The sequence below is a fragment of the Ostrinia nubilalis genome, chromosome 23 (genome assembly GCF_963855985.1).
Source record: "Ostrinia nubilalis chromosome 23, ilOstNubi1.1, whole genome shotgun sequence".
In the NCBI taxonomy this organism is placed as follows: Eukaryota; Metazoa; Arthropoda; class Insecta; order Lepidoptera; family Crambidae; genus Ostrinia; species Ostrinia nubilalis.
In genome coordinates this window covers 171,406-192,357 of record NC_087110.1, presented here as the reverse complement: position 1 = coordinate 192,357, position 20,952 = coordinate 171,406, and the positions used below count along the sequence as shown (strand labels likewise).

The 20,952-nt window shown below is 42.3% G+C and overlaps 1 protein-coding gene and 1 long non-coding RNA gene across 2 annotated transcripts in view; one reads left to right on the top strand and one right to left on the bottom strand.

Moving 5' to 3' along the window:
* The window catches only part of LOC135083440 (uncharacterized), a 262,840-nt gene that overhangs the window by 108,858 nt on the left and 133,030 nt on the right, over positions 1–20,952 (top strand). The window lies entirely within an intron of this gene.
* LOC135083459 (carboxylic ester hydrolase-like) lies at positions 1,611–19,239 on the bottom strand. The gene is made up of 11 exons (XM_063978199.1): positions 18,989–19,239; positions 17,682–17,827; positions 15,196–15,338; positions 14,603–14,745; positions 13,362–13,547; positions 10,575–10,765; positions 7,557–7,725; positions 6,724–6,940; positions 4,786–4,895; positions 3,188–3,323; positions 1,611–2,081 (listed from the first exon to the last, which is right to left on the bottom strand). The coding sequence occupies exons 1-11, from the start codon at positions 19,197–19,199 to the stop codon at positions 1,913–1,915; spliced, it is 1,821 nt and encodes a 606-aa protein (XP_063834269.1). The 5' UTR covers positions 19,200–19,239; the 3' UTR covers positions 1,611–1,912.

Sequence of the window (20,952 nt, the reverse complement as noted above, 5' to 3'; positions counted from 1 at the left end):
TACTTAGGTACTTTACCCTTACTTAGGTCTGTTAGGTTCACTAGTATTCACACTCACCAGTATTCTGGTAGCATGTATGGCGGGATGGGGTCAGGATATTGGTTAGCTTGGGCATTCTATTAGAAAAAATAAAAATAAACTTGCACATTTATTTCATACACAATGTAAATACAATTTTAATCTTATCAATCATATCACAGCAATTCAGCTTATTAATCTTATTATTTTTTTATTTTTGCTAAAAATAGTGCATACAAAAAACAATTTTCACTTTTAACCGTTGAATGTCACTTTCTGTCATTTACACACTATTTTCTTACTTCCCTAATTATTTAATAGTAACGATGGGGTCGGAAAGCGTAGTTTAGGCATATTCCCATTTGATGGACCGACGACGCGACGTGGTGAAAATCGCAAATGTGGCTTGATGCCGGCAGCGCAGGCCCTTATTGACAGTGGAAATCCTTTAGGGAGGGAGACCTTTGTATGTGAAAATGTTTTGGTTGAAACGATGTTATAGGATAGTCAACATGATTTATCATAGGGTAAAGGTACTGATAAGTTGGAGTCAGTATGGGATACAGAACTATTCCCGTTTCTACCACGGCAACTCCTTTATAGCCAGGATCTACAGCTCGATAGCCAATAAAAACCCAACCAGGAAGACCAAGTTTGCTTCAAGGAAATATTTTAAAATTGTCATTGGACCGACTTCCTGAAAATCGTTTACAAGCAAATCAGTAGGGAACTTTATAGACTGGGGTGAATAAACGGTCAGTAAGGGATAATAAACTTTATAATGGGGAAAACATACTGACAAGTTCGTATCAGCAAGAAATCTCAACATGATAGAATGGGGTGAAATAAAGTAAAGTTCGGGTCACTAGGATAGTCAACTTTTTAAAAAGGCTTGAACATATGCTGGTGTCACTAGACTACTAGATCAAATGGGATGAACATACTGCAGCATTGATCTTGACTTTGACTTATAAAATGGGGTGAGCATACTGAAGTCCGGTCGCCGAGTAGATAGAATTTCGAGCAATGACCCCAAGCTACCCATCGTTTTCGCTCGCGCGTAATTGTATTGCTATCGCGCTCGCACACTCACTGCGGCCACCCGTCTCTCAGTCGCGACCGCAATATACGAGTAATTACGCGCAAACGAAAAGGATGGGTAGCTTGGGGTCATTGTACGACATCCTATCTGCTGCGCGACCGGACTTTAATGAGTTTGAGTTACTAAAGGATACTTAACTTTATAGAAATGTGTGAACATACTGTTATATTGAACTAGTTCTCTATAGGATACAGGCGATTCCACACGCGGAAGCGGTGTTCGAACAAGTTCTCGCGTACATCGAGCGAGGACCCGACTCGCAGGTAGCGGCGCGTGGCGGGCGTCATGGCCGGCCAGTGCAGGCTGTTGTTAACACTATAATATCTCCATAGTCTATACAAATACGAACATTTTGACCTTGACTTTCGACTTATAAAATGGGGTGAGCATACTGAAGTCCGGTCGCCGAGCAGATAGAATGTCGTACAATGACCCCAAGCTACCCATCCTTATCGCTCGCGCGTTATTATATTGCTATCGCGCTCGCACACTCACTGCCGCCCGTCTCTCAGTCGCGACAGCAATATAATTACGCGCGAGCGAAAAGGATGGGTAGCTTGGGGTCATTGTACGACATTCTATCTGCTGCGCGACCGGACTTTAATAATTTTGAGTTACTAGAGGATAGATCGGCAAGACTTGGAGCGATATGAAGCGCGAAGCTCAAGACCGAACGAGATGGAGGACTGTTGTGGACGCCCTCTGCCCCATCTAGGGGACATAGGACCTTAAGTCAAGTCACTAGGGGATAGTTAACTTTATAGAAATGTGTGAACATACTGCAGCACTTAACTAGTTCTCTATAGGATACAGGCGATTCCACACGCGGAAGCGGTGTTCGAACAAGTTCTCGCGTACATCGAGCGAGGACCCGACTCGCAGGTAGCGGCGCGTGGCGGGCGTCATGGCCGGCCAGTGCAGGCTGCCCAGCTCGGAACTGCTGCCTGATGGGTTCGGGTCACTGGCGAAGAAAAAGTATTCATTTAGTCCGCCGTTTGGTGTAGTGGTTCAGAACGGGCTACTATGCCGAGAGGTCCCGGGTTCGATTCCCGGCAGGGCAGAAATTGAAATGATGATTTTAATTTCTGTGACGGCTCTGGGCTGGGTGTTACTATGTATAATATGTATGTATTTAAAAAGTATATAAAGTAGTTTATCCTTTAAGCTAGCACCCATAACAGTCGGCCGTTTGGTGTAGTGGTTCAAGTCGGCCGTTTGGTGTAGTGGTTCAGAACGGACTACTATGCCGAGAGGTCCCGGGTTCGATTCCCGGCCGGGCAGAAATTGAAATGATGAATTTTAATTTCTGTGACGGGTCTGGGTGTGACTATGTATAATATTTATGTATTTAAAAAAAAAAGTATATAAGTAGTATATCCGTTAAGCTAGCACCCATAACACAAGCATTAAGTTGCTTACTTTGGGGCTAGCTGGCACTGTGTGAAATTGTCGAAAGATTTATTATTATTATAAAGATTTATTATTATTATAACACAAACATATAAGTTGCTTACTTTGGTGCTAGCTGGCGCTGTGTGAAATTGTCCAAAGATTTATTTATTTATTTTATTGTCATCATCATCATGTCCATCTTCATCATCCATCATGTCATTTATTTGGTTTCCACTACATAAGCACGTCTCTTTAAATTAACACAGGCCAATGGAGGACTCGTGACGTTCCCCACGCCGGTCAGATGGGAGGATGTCTATCTAATGTTTGTTGATTTATTATTTTTAGTCGCTTTTTACGACATTATCTATTTTGCTCTGTCGGAACCACGGTCTTAAACACCTTAGTAAAAATTCGTCCTAGTGCAACTGTAGGAATAACTATTTAAAGCTACCGGACCGCGATGGGAAAATTGGGAATGCAGGCTACATTCTGTATTTGCCTCTAATAGTGCTTATAGTGGAGACCAAAACGACCTTATGACCTATCATGAGTGTTATTAAATGTTTGTCAGAGTAAATAGACTTTCGTTCGTTCGTTTCAGCCGAATGACGACCACTGCTGGACAAAGGCCTTTACGTACTTGCAAATAGAAGACAGTTCATAATATCTCACCCATTCCTGGCGAAGTTGTAGTACAGAGCCGTCATCTTGTCGACGACGTGCGAGTCCTTGGTATCGGCCGGCGGTATGAGCGGGAAGGCGGCCGGCAGTGAGAATAAGTAGATCAGGTCGTCGTGGTGCGCCGCCTCTGTGAGGGAATGGGAGATCAGGCTGTTGCACTCTCTCTCTCTTGAAATAGGAATCAGATACTAAAGTTACTTGGGTGGTAGCAAGGCGACACCCCACTCGGGCGATGACGCAACGCCGAGGAGGTTTTAGTGGGTATACCCCGTCCTTTTCAGGACGGAGCAGCGCCTTTTTCAAGGCGTCGGGAGTCCCACACACCACAATGTCCCCCGGCAATGGTGACAGTGCGCAAAGCATTTCCTCCGCGACACAAAAATAATTAACTTTTAAAAAAAATAAAACCGACTTCAAATGCGTGAACACAAAAAAACTAAAAATTAAAAATATTGCGTATAAAAAAGTTCAACCCCAATTTTCCACCCTTGGGGGTGAAATATTTTCTTCAAATTCGCATGAAACCACCCTTTTGATAATACCTATTCAACAAAAAAATAATCGTTCAAATTGATTTATAATCGGCGGAGATATTGCGTATAAAAAAGTTCATCCCCAATTTTTCACCCTTGGGGGTTGTTTTTTCTATTATTAAATTTAAATGGGACCACCCTTGAGGTATTACCCATACGCCGAAAAAAGATTGGTTCAAATCGGTTCATAATTGGCGGAGTTATCGCGTAACAAACATAGAAAAAAAAAACATACGGGTCGAATTGAGAACCTCCTCCTTTTTTGAAGTCGGTTGAAAAGGTACGATAACAACCTGCGAGAGACTTTTCGTACACGAAATAGATACCATTTCATATTAATAATATTTTGTTACCAGTGAAATCCGAATACAACTTTATGTACTATTTCCAGATGATCACAAATACGGATAGCTGTCAGTAGCTGGATAGAAATAGCGAGAAATCGTACTTTTTGACCCTTTTTAGAGTCAAAGTCAAAATTCCTTTATTTGAATGGACTCATACCTAAATAGTGCTAACAAATCGTAAAATAGAGGCTTGCGTCTCGAATCCATTCCAGGTAGTACGAGTAGTAAAAGAGGAGGGACAGAGGAGAGAGAAATAGGGATGAGAGCAGAAGACAGGGGGAGACAGAGAAAAGAAATAAAGTAGAAGGATTAGAATTTGCGCGCCCTTATGGCCAGTAGACTGACCTGGCTCACTGTGTCATCAGACTGTAGCTCGCCTATATAATAACCTGTCTGTCACTGTCTGATCAAACCGTCTCGACCAGAAGGGCGCGCAACCCTCATCAGGCATTGGTTCCCGCTGAAAACCAGCTTCTCGTCTCTCGTCATGTCGCGATTTTTGCTGAGCGGGCGCCTATTCAGCATAAAGTTTTTATTTATTTTTTATGTTTACTTATTCTTGCTTTGTAACATACCTTAAATTGAGCTGAATAAAGACATTATTATCTTATTCTTATTGAATCCAGAGGATAAAGAGGAGAGCACAGACGATAAAGAGGAAGATAGAGAGGGGAAGGAGACAGTACAGAGAGAAAACAAAGGCACTCACTGACGGCACAACCGGTTTCGGGGTCGATGTAGTGGCTGCTGTTGCCAACATGTGCAAACTCGTAGTAGTACACTTTATGCGGCGAGTGCTTGCACATCAGGTTCGCCAGGCTACGAACAAAACGAATATACATACTGTCACAAAATTCAACGATAAGCCGGCGCCGTAGGGTGGATATGGTATGGTCATGACTAGTTTAGGAAAAATAAGAAAAAAAATTAAGATATATTTTTTCCCGTTTTGAGACAAATAATTACTTTCTATTCTATCTTATTCTATTCTAAAGTTAAACCAAGGAAGTTTTCCTAAACCTGAGGAAAAATAAAAGAATGAGATACATTTTTTCTTATTATTCCTAAAGTAGTCATGACTATGCCCTAGGGCGCCGGCTTATCGTTAAATTTTAGGACACGGTGTATAATATGAAATAATAAGCAGTTTCAAATAACTATGTGTAGGTACCGAGTCCAAGGTAAGACAAACGCCTGTGATGGTGATTCATAAAACTAAATGATAAAATTAAGAATCTTCGAACCATACTTGCTGAAAAGGCCTAATTGAAAATATTGTGCATATCACTTTAAAACTGTCAAAGATTTTGTTATTACTAACTTTACCGAGATAGAAATCAAAAGACGCGCTAGTGGCGCCTCTATTGGTAATAAGTGACAAATGTTTCACTAACTTCACGCACACTTTTATCTCTTCTAAATACATAAAACCTTTCCATATTCACTATTGCGGTAGGTACAGATGTCGCAAAGTTAGGCAATTTATCCTACTAATATTATAAATGCGAAAGTTTGTATGGATGTCTGGATGTTAACATGTTTGTTACTCTTTCACGCAAAAACTACTGAACGGATTTTTTTTTTCTCTTTATTTGGGACAACAAACAGTTACATTGAGGGCTTATGTACTAAATCTTAATAATTTGAAAATTTTGTAACAATGCAACCAGCACCATTGTCCACAGATAGGATCTAAAGTAGTAAATTGCAGAGCTTCGACAAAATTAAACTATTACTTAATGTGTAAATGATGTTAGGGTTGCGGCAAAGTTTTTGATGAAACTTCACAGTATTATTGTTTGTAACCCAGATTAACATATAGGCTATAATTTTATGCTGATCTGTGACACTAAATTTCAAGCAGGTGAAGCCGCGGAAAAAAGCTAGTATAGCCTGACCAGGAACATAAAAACCCTGGCATAGAGGCGCGTCAATTGCATTTGATAGTGCAACACTGAGTACAGTCGTACCTGTGTTAAATTAATAGGCTAACTTTATGTATCAGTATTTAGGATTACGGGCTAATTTGATATTTTCATAAATTAACGAAAAAATATTATTATAGGTAACCTGGTTTAAATAAATTAAATGAAACCATCAATCGAGCTAGTAGGATTTATTTTATTATTCATTAATAATCAAATTCAGAACTTGAATATTCAACTGCAATGTCTGCTCATGAACGCTTCAAACTCGGTACTTCTTTCCCAATTCCATAAAATTCAACACTTAGAAAGTAACAAAAAAAAAATAGGTGGTTGAAACAAACCACAGCTAATTTTCATAGAGGACTGTACTATACGATAAACATGTCAGTCAATTTGACAACCTTTGTCGGAAACATTATTCAATGAAAATATTGTCCGAACCCTTAGTATTTCTCTTCGACAAATACTTTAACACATTGTGAACCACTTTTCTTTCACGACTATAAAAAGATTTTAGCAATTTAATTCACAAAATCAATTGCGCGCATTTAAAATAAAGTTTGTTTACACTTTGACAGCAATAGACTGACATGCAAGGTGACATGTTAATGAAGTTTTCAGTTACTGTTGCCATTAAAAGAAATTAGTACCATTAGTTTTCCGCAACATGGCGAGGGTTTTTATGTTCCTGGTCAGGCTATACATAATAAAACACTCACCGATGAACTCCGAACCCAATGATCGAGTCTCCATACAGCTTCCCCAGTCCATCTGCGGTGAACGAATCATTCACTAACTGTCTGCCGCCCAAAAACTCTTGCCTTAACTTCTGAGCCTTTTCCGCGGCATTTTCCTTTGGCAGTATAAACGAGATGGGAGCAATTCGGTCCCATTCTTTGTCCATTGTAGTTGTGTACGTTTCATTTGCAAGGACATCTGTAATAATATGAAAATTGTAAAGAAATTCAAATTTCAAGGTGGAAATTGATTATTCGGTGTAACACTTTTTGGCAATGTTTTCCTTATACTTAATTTGGAGTTTATTTTGTACGAGAAGAAATACGATAGTTATCGCCTGACCTTGTGAAGTCAACGCTCTAATAATTTTTTTCACTGACACAAATAAAGAAACAACTCATTTTCCTCATCGTATCGTGAAGATTTGTACTATAATCAAATTTTTATTTTGGTTCATAGAAATGGCATACATATACTCATAGGACATAAGCAATTTTTCGTCGCGAATATTAAACCTGATGGGGTGAACAGAGGCTGAAGGATGAGGGGATTTTTCATGTTTGCGATATGAAAACTCATTCTTATGCATTTGGTGGTACCAAATCATGTAAATAAAGAGCCTTGACAGACCTAGAAATCCCCATAGGCGAAGTTGCCAAAGCAATTCTTCATCTTAAAATAAGTAAGTCCTTAGTCCAAAATTCCGAATATTCACTGAATGCCTTCTAGAAGTATTCTCCAGTGGGCTAGACTAGCATATCCAGCTAGTAATCCTGTAAAAAGTAAGTCCTTAAGTCCCAACATGATTACTTACTGAAGGCCTTCCAGAAGAACTCGCCAGTGGTCTGACTGATGATGTAAGGCACTGAATGCATCTTGCCCTGCTGGACCATCTCCAAGGGGCTTAAGTCTAGGAACCGCTCCTGGCCTACGTCGGGCTCGATGACAGGTGCCCACACCAGCACCGGGTCGTAGCCGAAATCCTGAGGAGATAATACGAGGTTAGATGTCTCGAAGGACACAGAAGGGATTAAGAGTCCTAGAGCATAACCCAGATTAAATTATCAAGAAGTACTCTTGATCTTTTTGGAGAAGAAAAGTTCTCGAGCGGGTAGTCCCACCACTCAGTGACCCGACGGTCTGGTAAAGATTGAGGGAAGCCAAAGTCCTCCGTATTCAGGGATCGTTCGTTTTAGCCGAAAGATGTCCACTGCTGGACAATGGCCTCCTCCAAGGATTTCCACAAAGACCGGTCCTGCGCCGCTCGCATCCAGGCGCCTCCCGCGACCTTCACCAGATCGTCGGTCCACGCAGTGGGAGGCCTGCCCACGCTGCGTCTTCCGGCTCGTGGTCGCCACTCAAGAACTTTCCTGCCCCAGCGATTCAGGGATACGAGGAGCGTAACGAAATATCAGTTCTGCGTGCTTTCAACTGGCCAATCTGGAAATCATTGAGGGAGGACTTTGTGGTTCTGGGGCTAAAATAACGATGCGAAGCGAAAATAACGATGAACGAGAGATCAAAAGATATAAAGAATCCATTCAGCATATAGGTGATCTTAAGCAGCTTTACAGAGACCAAGAACTACTCACAAAGAGTCCGTCCAGCGTATCAGCAATCTTCCTGTAGTACTTAGTCTTCAAACAGTCGATGTTGTCTTTGGAACCTGTGTCGGGGCAGCCCTCGAGACAATGGTATTAACCCAGTCATATAGTCCAAGAAATACTCACGAAGAACCCGTCCAGCGTATCAGCAATCTCCCTATAGTCCTTGGTCTTCAGACAGTCTATGATCTCTTTAGAACTGGTGGTGGGGCAGCCCACCAGTCGCGCCTGGCGCTCGGCTAACTCGCGCTGGTGGTAGCGCTCCGGGGCTTGGGATATAGGGGACCCGCTGATGGAGAATATGAAGACCAAGAGATACTCCAGAAGAGCCCGTTGAGCGTGTTAGTCATATCCTTGCAGTCTTTGGTCTTCCGTCATTTGGTGATGGTATGGACGATGGTATCACAGACAGCAGAGAAAATTTTCTGTCAGAAATACTTACGAAGAATCCGTCCAGTGTTTTCAAGATCTAGCACTATATGGAGTCCTTTGTCTTCAGGCAGACTTAAGACAGACCAAGAATCCATCCAACGTATTAGCAATATCTCTGTAGTTCTCAGACTTGAGGCAGTAGATGAAGTCCTTGGATAGCTATTGGTGACTTTAAACAGCTTTAGACATCAAGGGATACGCACAAAGAACCCGTCCAGCGAATCACCAATCTCCCTGTAGTCTTTAGTCTTCAGGCAGTCGATGATCTCTTTAGAACTGGTGGTGGGACAGCCCACCAGTCGCGCCTGGCGCTCGGCTAGCTCGCGCTGGTGGTAGCGCTCCGGGGCTTGGGATATAGTGAACTCGCTGATGGAGAAGAGATACTAACAAAGAACCCATGGTGATTGCGTTGGCGTCTTTGATTTTTAGTCAGTTGGTGATGGTACTGATGGTATTGGCGACAGTAATCAGCTTCACCGTCAAGAGAACACTTTCTGTCAAAAACGCTTACAAAGAGTCTGTTCAGCGTTTTAACGGTCTCCCTGTAGTCCTCGGTCTTCAGGCAGCGGATGATGGTCTTTTTGTCGGTAATCAGCTTTACAGAGACCAGGGGACACTCATGAAGAAACATGCGTCCAGCGTATTGGCTGTCTTACTAAAGTCCTTGGTCTTCAAGCCGTCAATGATTGCCTGATATATACCTTGAGGGTGGACACCTTATAAAGGTATAGACCTGTAGACTCTGGCCTTTAGGCAGCCGATGATCTTCTTGGACAGCTATTGGTGACTTTAAGCAGCTCTACAGAGATCAATGGTCACAAAGACCAAGGGGTACTCACGAAGAACCCGTCCAGCGAATCACCAATCTCCCTGTAGTCCTTGGTCTTCAGGCAGTCTATGATCTCTTTAGAACTGGTGGTGGGACAGCCCACCAGTCGCGCCTGGCGCTCGGCTAACTCGCGCTGGTGGTAGCGCTCCGGGGCTTGGGATATAGGGGACCCGCTGATGGAGAATATGAAGACCAAGAGATACTCCCGAACAGTCCGTTGAGCGTGTTAGCCATATCCTTGCAGTCTTTGGTCTTTCGTCATTTGGTGATGGTATGGAAGATGGTATCACAGACAACAAAGAGAAAATTTTCTGTCAGAAATACTTACGAAGAATCCGTCCAGTGTTTTCAAGATCTCTCTATGGTCCTTGGTCTTCAGACAGACGTTAGTGACATCTACTAGCGTCAAAGAGACCAAGGGATACTCACAAACAACCAATCCAGGGTATTAGCTATCTCCCTGTAGTCCTCAGTCTTGAGGCAGTAGATGAAGTCCTTGGACAGCTATTGGTGACTTTAAGCAGCTCTACAGAGATCAATAGTCACAAAGGCTAAGGGGTACTCACGAAGAACCCGTCCAGCGTATCAGCAATCTCCTTGTAGTCCTTGGTCTTCAGACAGTCGATGATAGCCTTGGAGTCCGTAGTGAGGCAGTAGTCTTAGTGTATCCAAGGGCTACCTTCCTGACTGGAGTCCTTAATCTTCCCTCAGTCAATGACGGCCTTGATATCTACCTTGTCCAACCAGACACCTTATAAGGTATAGAAAGGCGCTGGTTGCAGGCCGTTACGTCCTGTGGCTGAAATGATACTGATGATTACTTACAAAGAACCCATCCAGCGTATCAGCGATCTCAAGGACTACAGTCCTTAGTCTTCAAACAGTCTATGATTTCCTTGGAGCCGGTAGTAGGGTAGTCCACGAGGCGCGATGGTATTGACCAACCCAGTCATATAGATATACTCACGAAGAACCCGTCCAGCGTGTCACCAATCTCCCTGTAGTCCTTGGTCTTCAGACAGTCGATGATCTCTTTAGAACTGGTGGTGGGACAGCCCACCAGTCGCGCCTGGCGCTCGGCCAACTCGCGCTGGTGGTAGCGCTCCGGGGCTTGGGATATAGGGGACCCGCTGATGGAGATGCCGCGGTGGAATAGACCTGGAAGGCAGACCAGCTGTTATTACACATTCTTAAAGGCAAGCACATCACATGTCAATTTGATAACAAGTGGTCGCCTTCGGCATTGGAATTAGGTACTGTCAAAAATTATACAAAATCAAAAAGCATGTCCGGTTTACATGAAATGTACAAGCTCTTTTCGAAAAATCACAGGTCTTATTCGTTTCGCTCTTGGCAGAGCGGTCGTAAATAGTCGTGATCACATGTCTAGTGCATAGCTATAAGTACTGATTCCTCCACTCCCATTTCCCAGGCAATAGCTTATGGGAACGGCACAGGAATGTGTTTTTGTGTCAGTGTCATATTATGACGTCACAAAGCATACAGGGCTGAAGTCTCACTTACATTTGTCGTGACAAAAACACCCGCCCGTCTCGCTCCCATACACTGCATACACTTCAGGCACTGACTTAGTTATAAAAACATCCCACTAAAAACATTCTGTAAAAAACTAGCCAAGTCTCGATGGAGCTGCTTGTTTATCTCTAAAAAGTAATGAAATCTAGACAAAGTCGTGCCAAGTCTATGGTTCCTTACTGCGATTTCTTTATTATTATAGTTAATGTTGTGTGACTTGGCCGTTGAAGGGTACAAAACCAGGTGCTCCATGATACCATTGCACCAATCTATCGCCAGAACCGCTACCCATTGACGATGGAAAATTGCCACTTGGAAAACGTTGATTCAACAATTACCATTCAATTGTAGGTTTAATAAAGCTGCGTATTTCAATAATACTTATGTATGATTATCTTAATAAAGATTGTTCAACGGCCAAGTCACACAACATTAACTATAATAATAAAGAAATCGCAGTAAGGAACCATAGACTTGGCACGACTTTGTCTAGATTTCATTACTTTTTAGAGATAAACAAGCAGCTCCATCGAGACTTGGCTAGTTTTTTACAGAATGTTTTTAGTGGGATTTCACTTCTTTTTGTAGAAAGTGGCAAAATTATTTGACGTCGTCGTTTTATCGATATTTTTTTACGATATTAAACACAAATTAACTCAACGACCTTTAAAATGGACAACGAATCAGAATTGTTTTAATATAACATAACCTTAGCGAACCTTACAATATAATAAACGAAATCAACGAAATGCAAATTTACACAACATCAACTTAATCGACGGGGGGCTCTAGAAAGGAAAAAATCTGGACACCGCTTGGACGCCGCTAGCGCCATCTATAGCGGTGAGCGATACAGGCGAACACCACGGTGCCGGAGTAGTATTGATTATGAATGTGGTGTTACTCCAGATCTTCGATTTTCCTAGTTTTTATAGTTTTCCCTTTATGTGGCCATTAAACCCTAACTCTGTACCAAATTTCAGCTCTCTGAGTTGATGGGAAGTACTAGTTCTATTTTGATGATCATCAGTGAGTGAGTGAGTGAGTGAGTGTCGAAAATGCGAAACTTTGCTTTCGCATAACTTCGGAACTAAATGACCTACAGACTTGAAATTTTGGATTTTAAGTATGTGATTATAGCTTACTAGATGACGAAAATATGGCGTTCTGGTCTTATCCAGAGGTTCTCAAATAGGGGCCTGAAAATGCGGCGAAATGGTTCCAGTAAAGGATGGTACGGCAGTGTTTGCTTCGCGCTCGACTTGGCGGGGGCACTGCCGTGCCCCCAGATTAATCCAGAGTTTCCCAAACTATGGGTCGCGACCCAACGACACACCACCCTACCGATACAACCGCTGGGCAGCGGGAGAAATTTCCTATAGGTGGGTCCCGAGTTTGGGAACTTGTATTAGATGATTCGCAGCCCAGACAACTTTGGGAGCCACTGCATTAATCTATTGAATTCTTAATATGTGCGGTTTTGTTCCCCAGTCGATGAAGCACCTGATGTCACGCCCTGAGTGCCCAAACAACTGCACTCAGGAGGATTTGATGAGTGCTACCACAGAATAATAATAAGTACTACGTACAGAAGGTTTACTTCGCCAAAATATTTTACAAAATGTATGCTCAATGTCAATAACAATATGGTGTAATTTAGCTTGTCTCAAGAGTCAAGCACCATTTTGTTGACAAACGTCAGTAATCGGTACTGCGCCGAAGCCATAGGGCTGACTTCGGTAAAATGATGTGACGTGATGGAAATACATGAATAAGCATGAATTATCATGAATAATATTAACCACTTATTTACCTCTGTGTCTTCAGGCAACTTAAAAAAGAACATTCTGTGTTTTTATTATTATTCAGGCAGTTAAATTCAAATTCAAATTATTTATTGCATGTCACATGGGTAAGGGTTAAATAGGGTGCACAGTATTTAGTACACCATTTTCTTTATTTTTTTCCATCATACACAAGAATACGCGTGCGTGAGTCAATGCTCGCTCGTATGTGAGGCCTTGTCGAATAGTAATCATGTAGGGTGCCGTCGTGCTTGTTTTGTTTTCGATATAAACTTGCGGAGATGAACAGGCCTGGTGCTACTGACAACGCCACTCTTGTAGCGGAGTTTTGGGCTGACACTGTGTAGGTTTGTTGTCGACACGAAAAGAAGAAGATCTATTGAATCAAAAAGTTATTCTTCATAACCACCCACCTTTAGACATAGGCGAGAGCATGTGCAGCATGACACTAAACGCGCCGGCGCTGCATCCCGCCAGCGTGACGCGGCTTGGGTCCCCTCCAAAGGACCTGATGTTGGTCTGCACCCACTTCAGGGCTGCCACTTGGTCCTTGAGCCCGTTATTGCCTGGTGCGTGCTCGTCGCCCGTGCTTATGAAACCTGCGGTAAAATAAAAAGCTTATCTTAATTGACAAAGGTGACAGAGTTTCTTCCGCCACTTCTCTTCAAGCAAATATGGAGTAGAGCAAGCCATAGTTGGGACGTGTGTCCTAAAAAGGGCTCATTTTTATACATATAAAATGCTTTGTTCTGATGGATCAACGCACAGCCTAAACCGTTGATCATAGAGACCTGAAACTTGGAGGTTGTGTTCTTTATACGACCAAGGCATCCGATAAGAAAGGATTTTTTCGAAATTCTACCCCTAAGGAGGCGAAAAAAGGGGACAAAGTTTGTATGGGACAACGTGATTCCTTGGTCTAATCTTTTTGCATAAATATTCTTTAACAGAATTAATGGAAGAGTGCGGGCACCGGGGCTCGCCTGCTCGTAGGCTGGACTCACCGAGCGAGGCCAGGCGGTAGTTGACGGCGGGCGCCGGGGCTCGCCTGCTCATAGACTGGACTCACCGAGCGAGGCCAGGCGGTAGTTGACGGCGGGCACCTGGGCTCGCCTGCTCATACACTGGACTCACCGAGCGAGGCCAGGCGGTAGTTGACGGCGGGCACCGGGGCTCGCCTGCTCGTAGACTGGACTCGCCGAGCGAGGCCAGGCGGTAGTTGACGGCGGGCGCCGGGGCTCGCCTGCTCGTAGACTGGACTCACCGAGCGAGGCCAGGCGGTAGTTGACGGCGGGCGCCGGGGCTCACCTGCTCATACACTGGACTCACCGAGCGAGGCCAGGCGGTAGTTGACGGCGGGCACCGGGGCTCGCCTGCTCGTAGACTGGACTCACCGAGCGAGGCCAGGCGGTAGTTGACGGCGGGCGCCGGGGCTCACCTGCTCATACACTGGACTCACCGAGCGAGGCCAGGCGGTAGTTGACGGCGGGCACCGGGGCTCGCCTGCTCGTAGACTGGACTCACCGAGCGAGGCCAGGCGGTAGTTGACGGCGGGCGCCGGGGCTCACCTGCTCATACACTGGACTCACCGAGCGAGGCCAGGCGGTAGTTGACGGCGGGCACCGGGGCTCGCCTGCTCGTAGACTGGACTCACCGAGCGAGGCCAGGCGGTAGTTGACGGCCACCAGCACCAGCTCCCGGTCCAGCAGGTAGCTCGGCCCGGCCACGTCGCTGCGGCCCGAGCCCGAGTAGAATCCACCAGAGTGTAGGTACACCAGTACCGGAACGGGGTTTTTCCTGCGATAACATCGAAATCAAAAGATTATCTCACAGGATTAGAAGATATGTCGACAATCTGCTTGTTGGTGACGTTCCAACGCGAGGAAAAATTACAAAATTCAAAACATCTTTATCAATATTACATAAGTTGTCAAATTATGTTAGAACAGATCCCATGCATTCCGCCTCGCATACAATACAATAGCTAAAATTTTTTAGAATATCATATTTAAAGTTCTTTAAAATGTATACGATTTTGTTGAATCAAAAAACCGCTTGTTTTCATCCCATCATACTGAAACGTGTTACAGAGAAATTTAAGTAAGTGTAATTACGCGACGCGATCAGCAAGAGATCGCTTCATAGCGATAAGACCGCCAAGTTGTACCTTGTGTGTTTCTTTTTCTCTCTGTTCTGTTCTTTGGTGTGCAATAAAGAGTATTTATTATTATTATTATCACAGCATACCTCTGGTTGTTAGTAGTGTAGACATTGAGCCGGAGACAATCCTCGTCGATGTAGAAGTTCGAAGTGGCCACCGGCTGCGGGCATCCCGGGCCCTCCGCCGTCGCGTTCACCTCCGAAGAGTAGCTGGTGATCAGTCTTGGGGGCTGCAAGTGGGAAAAAAGACCTTAATAGCAGGCCTGTTCATCTCCGCGAGTTTACATCGAAAACAAAACACGCACGATGGCCCACCTACAGGATACGATTCGACAAGGCCTCAAATACGAGCGAACATTGACTCACGCACGCGTATTCTTGTGTATGATGGAAGAAAATGGTGTACTAAATACTGTGCAGTATTTAACTGCTTAAATAATAATACAAACAGAGAATGTAATTTTTTAAGTTGCCTCAAGACACTGAGAGGTAAATAAGTAGTTAATATTATTCATGATAATTCATGCTAACTAAATCATGTATTTCCTCCGCCATTTTCCGCAGTTTGGCACCTCACGTCACATCATTTTACCGAAGTCAGCCCTATAGCTTCGGCGCAGTGCCGATCACTGACGTTTGTCAACAAAATGGTGCTTGACTCTTGAGACAGGCTAAATTACACCATATTGTTAATGACATTGAGCATACATTTTTTTGAATACCTTCGCGAAGTAAAACTTCTGTACGTAGTACTTATTATTATTCTGTGGTAATAGATGGTTGACAAGTGAAAGCAGCAGTGGGAGATCGTATGTGACTGCACCAGACAGTCTGCCAATAGAGAGAGATGGATGGAGATCGTGCGGAGAGTTGTATCCGCCTCTACAACCGATGTGAACAACGCCTCAACGTGACCACGACCGCTCTGCCAAGAGCGTAACGAATAAGAAGAGATGGTTGAACCTTTAAGCTACTACAGTCACAAGTAATAGGGCAGTTTGTCTCTGTGGTATTGAACTGTAAAGGTATTGCAGAAGCACATCTGAAGTCTTGCTGCTATTTTGATGTAGTAAATACAGCCCTGGACCGCCCTATAACCCCAAGAACCAACTCAGTTTTGCGCTATATCTGTACCACAGTTCTGAAAAAGTAGAATAAGCCATACTTACACTGATAATCTGTAGAATCTCTAATTTAAAACTGAACATTTCATTTTCCATTTCTACCTGATCTCCGTAATCCGTTACATAAGAATAACCCCTCTTAATGCAAGTAGTTTTTATTTATATGTGATTGGTGTCACCTTCAGGAGATGACTACATCTAATGACTTGCAATTGGTGCCTAAACAAAAACTACGTCATTCGCATTGCGCATCCAAAAGCCCAATTTGATGAGGGCATCGGACGATGATTGTGTCGTTCCAGAAGCCCGCCGAAAGAGGGGCTACTGCGGACGATGTCATTACATTGGGTGCTTAACTATATTTGGGGATCACTGAATTGCAAAATATTAAGACCTTAGTAGCTCGTTTGAAATTAATAAAAAAAATATGGAATGGCTTCTTTTCAGCACTTGCTTTTTAGCATCTTCTGGATATCATACATCACATCTCTGAATGAGATTGTTTTCAAGAGCAAACCTACACACAGAAGAAAAATATTCGTCCCGAAGTAGTTAGGGCAAACATTATACTAAACTGGAGACTTTTAAGGAACTGTGAATAGAAGTTTGTCATAGGTCTAATTTAGGGTTGTGCTTCAGCAGTAAAGACTGAAAGAACTGCAGATCGCACCTCTGCTAGTCAGTATTAATACACACTACCCTAGCTCTAGGATTTAGGGCTAGGGTAGACCTAAACTCTATGTACACTATGGAGACTGTATCTTGACCAATCTATTCTCTTTAAAATTTGTCGTAATGGCTTCGACTGCAACAAACTAATTAATCAAATTTACCTGGGCAGGCCTCCCACTAGGTGGACCGACGATCTGGTAAAGGTCGCGGGAAGCACCTGGATGCAAGCGGCGCAGGACCGGTCTTTGTGGAAATCCTTGGGGGAGGCCTTTGTCCAGCAGTGGACGTCTTTCGGCTGAAACGAACGAACCTGCGCACCCCCAGTCGTATACGAGATGCTTACACTCGCAGACTTTTTGCTCCTAAACGATGTCGAACTAATGCTGGCAAAAGAGCTCCTTTATGGCGATTAATGGATGCATACAACAAATATTTTACTGATATTGATTTATTTGTAGTGTCTCCCTCAAAGTTCAGAAAGTGCATCCTTGATGTATTAACGAATGTACCTACCTTAAATGTATTTGTTTTTTTCCCTTCTTTGCATTAAGTTAAAGCACATAAATAACACTGCACTGTTTGTTTGCTTGGTTAGCTTGTACCAAAATAAGTTTGTAATATTACTATGATAATAGTGCTGGTTGCGTAATAGTATAAGTTTATTTTATGTTCAGCAGTTGTATTTGCAATATTGCGCAATTGTTTGTTATCCCAAATAAAATAAAATAAAATACACATACATAGAGTCTAGGTGAATAAAAACATCTGGGAACACACCTGGAACCTATATTCTCCCGTAGGCGGCTCCGCGTAGGGTATGCCGCGGTAGGCTTGCACGTGCCGCCCGCGCCGCGTCGTCATCCATGATCCGCGGATGGCTCCCGACGGCGTTATTGTTATGGGATCCCCAGTTGGTGGTGATTCTGGTGAAGTTATTAAGTAAATAATAAATAAATATCCTTGGACATTCTACACTGCGCCTCTAGACAACACGCTATATAAACATACTTACATACTTTTTTTTTGTAAATACATACATACTATACACATTAATACCCAGACCCATCACAGAAGTTAAAATTCATCAATTTCAATTTCTGCCCGGCCGGGAATCGAACCCAGGACCTCTCGGAATAATGGGTAATTTGAATAAGATGTTAGAGTATCTTATTAAGTGTTAAAAGTCACTTGTGCCAGGAGAAACGGCCAGCAGTAAGTACATTCACATTATACATTCACACAAGGGGGGAGATATTGAAACGGAAATCCAAGTTCGCAAAGTCCCTGGTTGTTGCCAAAGTAGAACTCGATGGAGGGCACCTAGGTAGGGGGGGTAGTGAGATTTATTATTAAGTACTTTTAAGTTGTTGCTTGATATTAAATAATTATCCATGGCTTTTTCATTTGTTTGGTATTTTGGAATTTATTACATTGAAATTAATAATAATATGGCGTTAACAAATCTACGCGTTGAAATTTTCTGTAATTAATGTCTACCAGAGATTTGTCCCAATTTTATATGATGATCATCATTAATTGCAATAATATGATTCCAAATGTGACCTGGGCCGCAATTTCCCTATCTCAACTGACGAATTAAAAATCGTCAGATTTAGGTTACGATTTTAGCGTGTTGCACGCCACAGTGATATATTACCAAAATTAATAGAAAACCGGTAAACACTAATAATAATTACCCTTCAATGCCTAGAACAAAATAATTACTTGAAATGCCTATTTTTTAAGCGTTACCTACTTAAAATGATTTTTTAAAGAACATTTAATAAATTCATTATTATCCTTGAGGCATTATCCTTAACATATAAGACTTAACACAGATTTTATGTTTCTAGTTTTCACAATAAAAATATTTTATTTTATTTTTTTATGCATAACAAGGCAGGTATTTGACCACAATCGCACTGATGTTAAGTGGGATGCAGTCTAGGATGGTACATATCTGCCCTGTAAGTGCGTATTCACTCTCGCCTAGAAAAGGCCCGGATTATAGTCGGGAAAGACAGGAAAGATATTTTGAAAATTTTCAATTTATCGTTCATTTGTTATTGTTTTGCACAACCAACCTGTGCTAGGTTTCCGGTGGTGGCGTTCCTTGTGCGCCGCTGCGTACGCGCACACCGCTAGACACAACACTATATGGCGCAACATGGTCGCGCGCGCGTTCAAAACTAACTCCCAGCGATCAGGACCTCCCTTATATGCACTTTGTTTCGAGGCGTCTGATGATTCAGGCAGATTATTATACGTCTGGATGAATCGCAAGTGCGGTCTCATAGCTTGGAGGGTTCCGTTGGGATGGAGTTTGGCCTAGGCAAGGCTGTAGCCATATTCGTGTGGGCTTGAAATGACTTAGGCACAGATTTGGATTAGCAAATCTGAGGACTTAGATCAGATTCTAGTATCAGACTTAAGAGCCATCATCGGCGTATCTGTATCGATATGTTTACGATACATGATTTTTTTTTATCACATGGAGATTGCTTATCTGCAGTCTCAATCGAAAAGTTATCGAATTGAAAATCGAATCCGTTGTAACTCCATACAAAAAAGGCCTCCAACCATCTTTCGACATTACACCCTGTCACGTTTGCCACTTATCTAGGGAGGCTGATGACCTACAAGGAAGTTGCCCACGAAAATAGTCGGTGACTTTGAAGCGTCAAAGTTCATGGTAAATTTGAAGCACCAAGTAAAATGTTTTCTTCATTTAAAATTCTTTAAGGCATGACAAACATGTCAGCAACGTCCAATGACTAAAATGTAACCTATTGACCGGTACAAGCATTACTCACAATCACAAATCAACAAAATTATACTCTAGAATGTGTGCGATCTGTAAACATTTTGTAAAATCAAAAAAGTTTCAGGGATCAGTAGGGACGGCTATGGTCACGGGCAAAGCTTAGTTTAGTTTTTGTAAAAACAACTAATTGTTATTCTTGCGTCATGAGATAATTGTTGAATATCTTTTACTATCTTTGGCAGTAAGTATTCTGGAATTTAAACAAGGAAAATGCGCGGGGAAGCCCGTGTGACTGGCAGCGTGGTGTGCGTACATTTCCGCGGATGGCTCATGGCAGACAATCGCGGACCCACGCCGCGACTTTCAATTGTTTAATCTGCCGGATGATCCGAATTCAGAGTAATTGTTTTATTTACTCAAACTCCCGATGAGCCATAACAATTTATCTTTATGTTTTCTTTGTTTTTGCTGCGTTGGACTTAGGTACGCATTGTCCCAGGCATGGCAGTTTGGGGTGGTGGACGGAGTCACAACGGCTTAGGTAATAAACAGTACGGGTTCATTTTTCACTAGGGACAAAATGTTAGTGAGATCGCAATGAGATAGGTATTTGAATGTATATGAATACCACGATAACCTCTGCTTTGTTTGACGTTTATGATTGGAATATTATGTAGCTCACATACTCGTAGATATAATTTTTATTATGCTATTGTATGTATGTCTCATTTAATTGACTATAATGGCTAATGCCATAGTAAAACTGACCTAGGTATTTAAAGGAAAATGGTCTATTCCGTAAAGAAAACTGATAACCGTTCAGTTGGATACTATGAGGAAAATGTTTTATCTATAAATTACTTAATTAAAATCTTGGAACTATTTGTAAGCACCTGTTTACCGTGCAATGTCGTGTAGATATGTAGTTCATAATAAGGTTAGGTACTTGCTAAAGAAAGACACATTTGGTGCATAATCTTTCTAGTGGCATTGGTTTTATTTTATAGGTCAAAATAACAAGTTACTTTAAATTCATTATTTCCATCGCCAATTCCATTTCCTATACACTTTTATTGCTATTTGCTATTCACAGGCATACATTACAACTAGCATTATGGAATCAACTTATTGGGAAATAAGTCATTATGTAGTTATTTATTTTATTATTTTTATTTTATTTTATTTAGGATAACAAACAAATGTACAATTCAGATATTTATTTTTTATTATAATTTAAAGAGAAGTTTTATTTATCTACTATATTAAAATAAGTCGGGTTTTCCT

Bases quoted from the DNA above. Each gene is read 5' to 3' on its own strand.
- LOC135083459 (XM_063978199.1), bottom strand. From the start codon at position 19,199: ATGAGACCGCACTTGCGATTCATCCAGACGTATAATAATCTGCCTGAA. The intron at 14,746-15,195 runs GTATGCTGTGAT...ATGTTATCGCAG, and splicing joins TACACTACTAACAACCAGAG to GAAAAACCCCGTTCCGGTAC. The intron at 3,324-4,785 runs GTGAGTGCCTTT...ATTCCCTCACAG, and splicing joins CGAAACCGGTTGTGCCGTCA to AGGCGGCGCACCACGACGAC.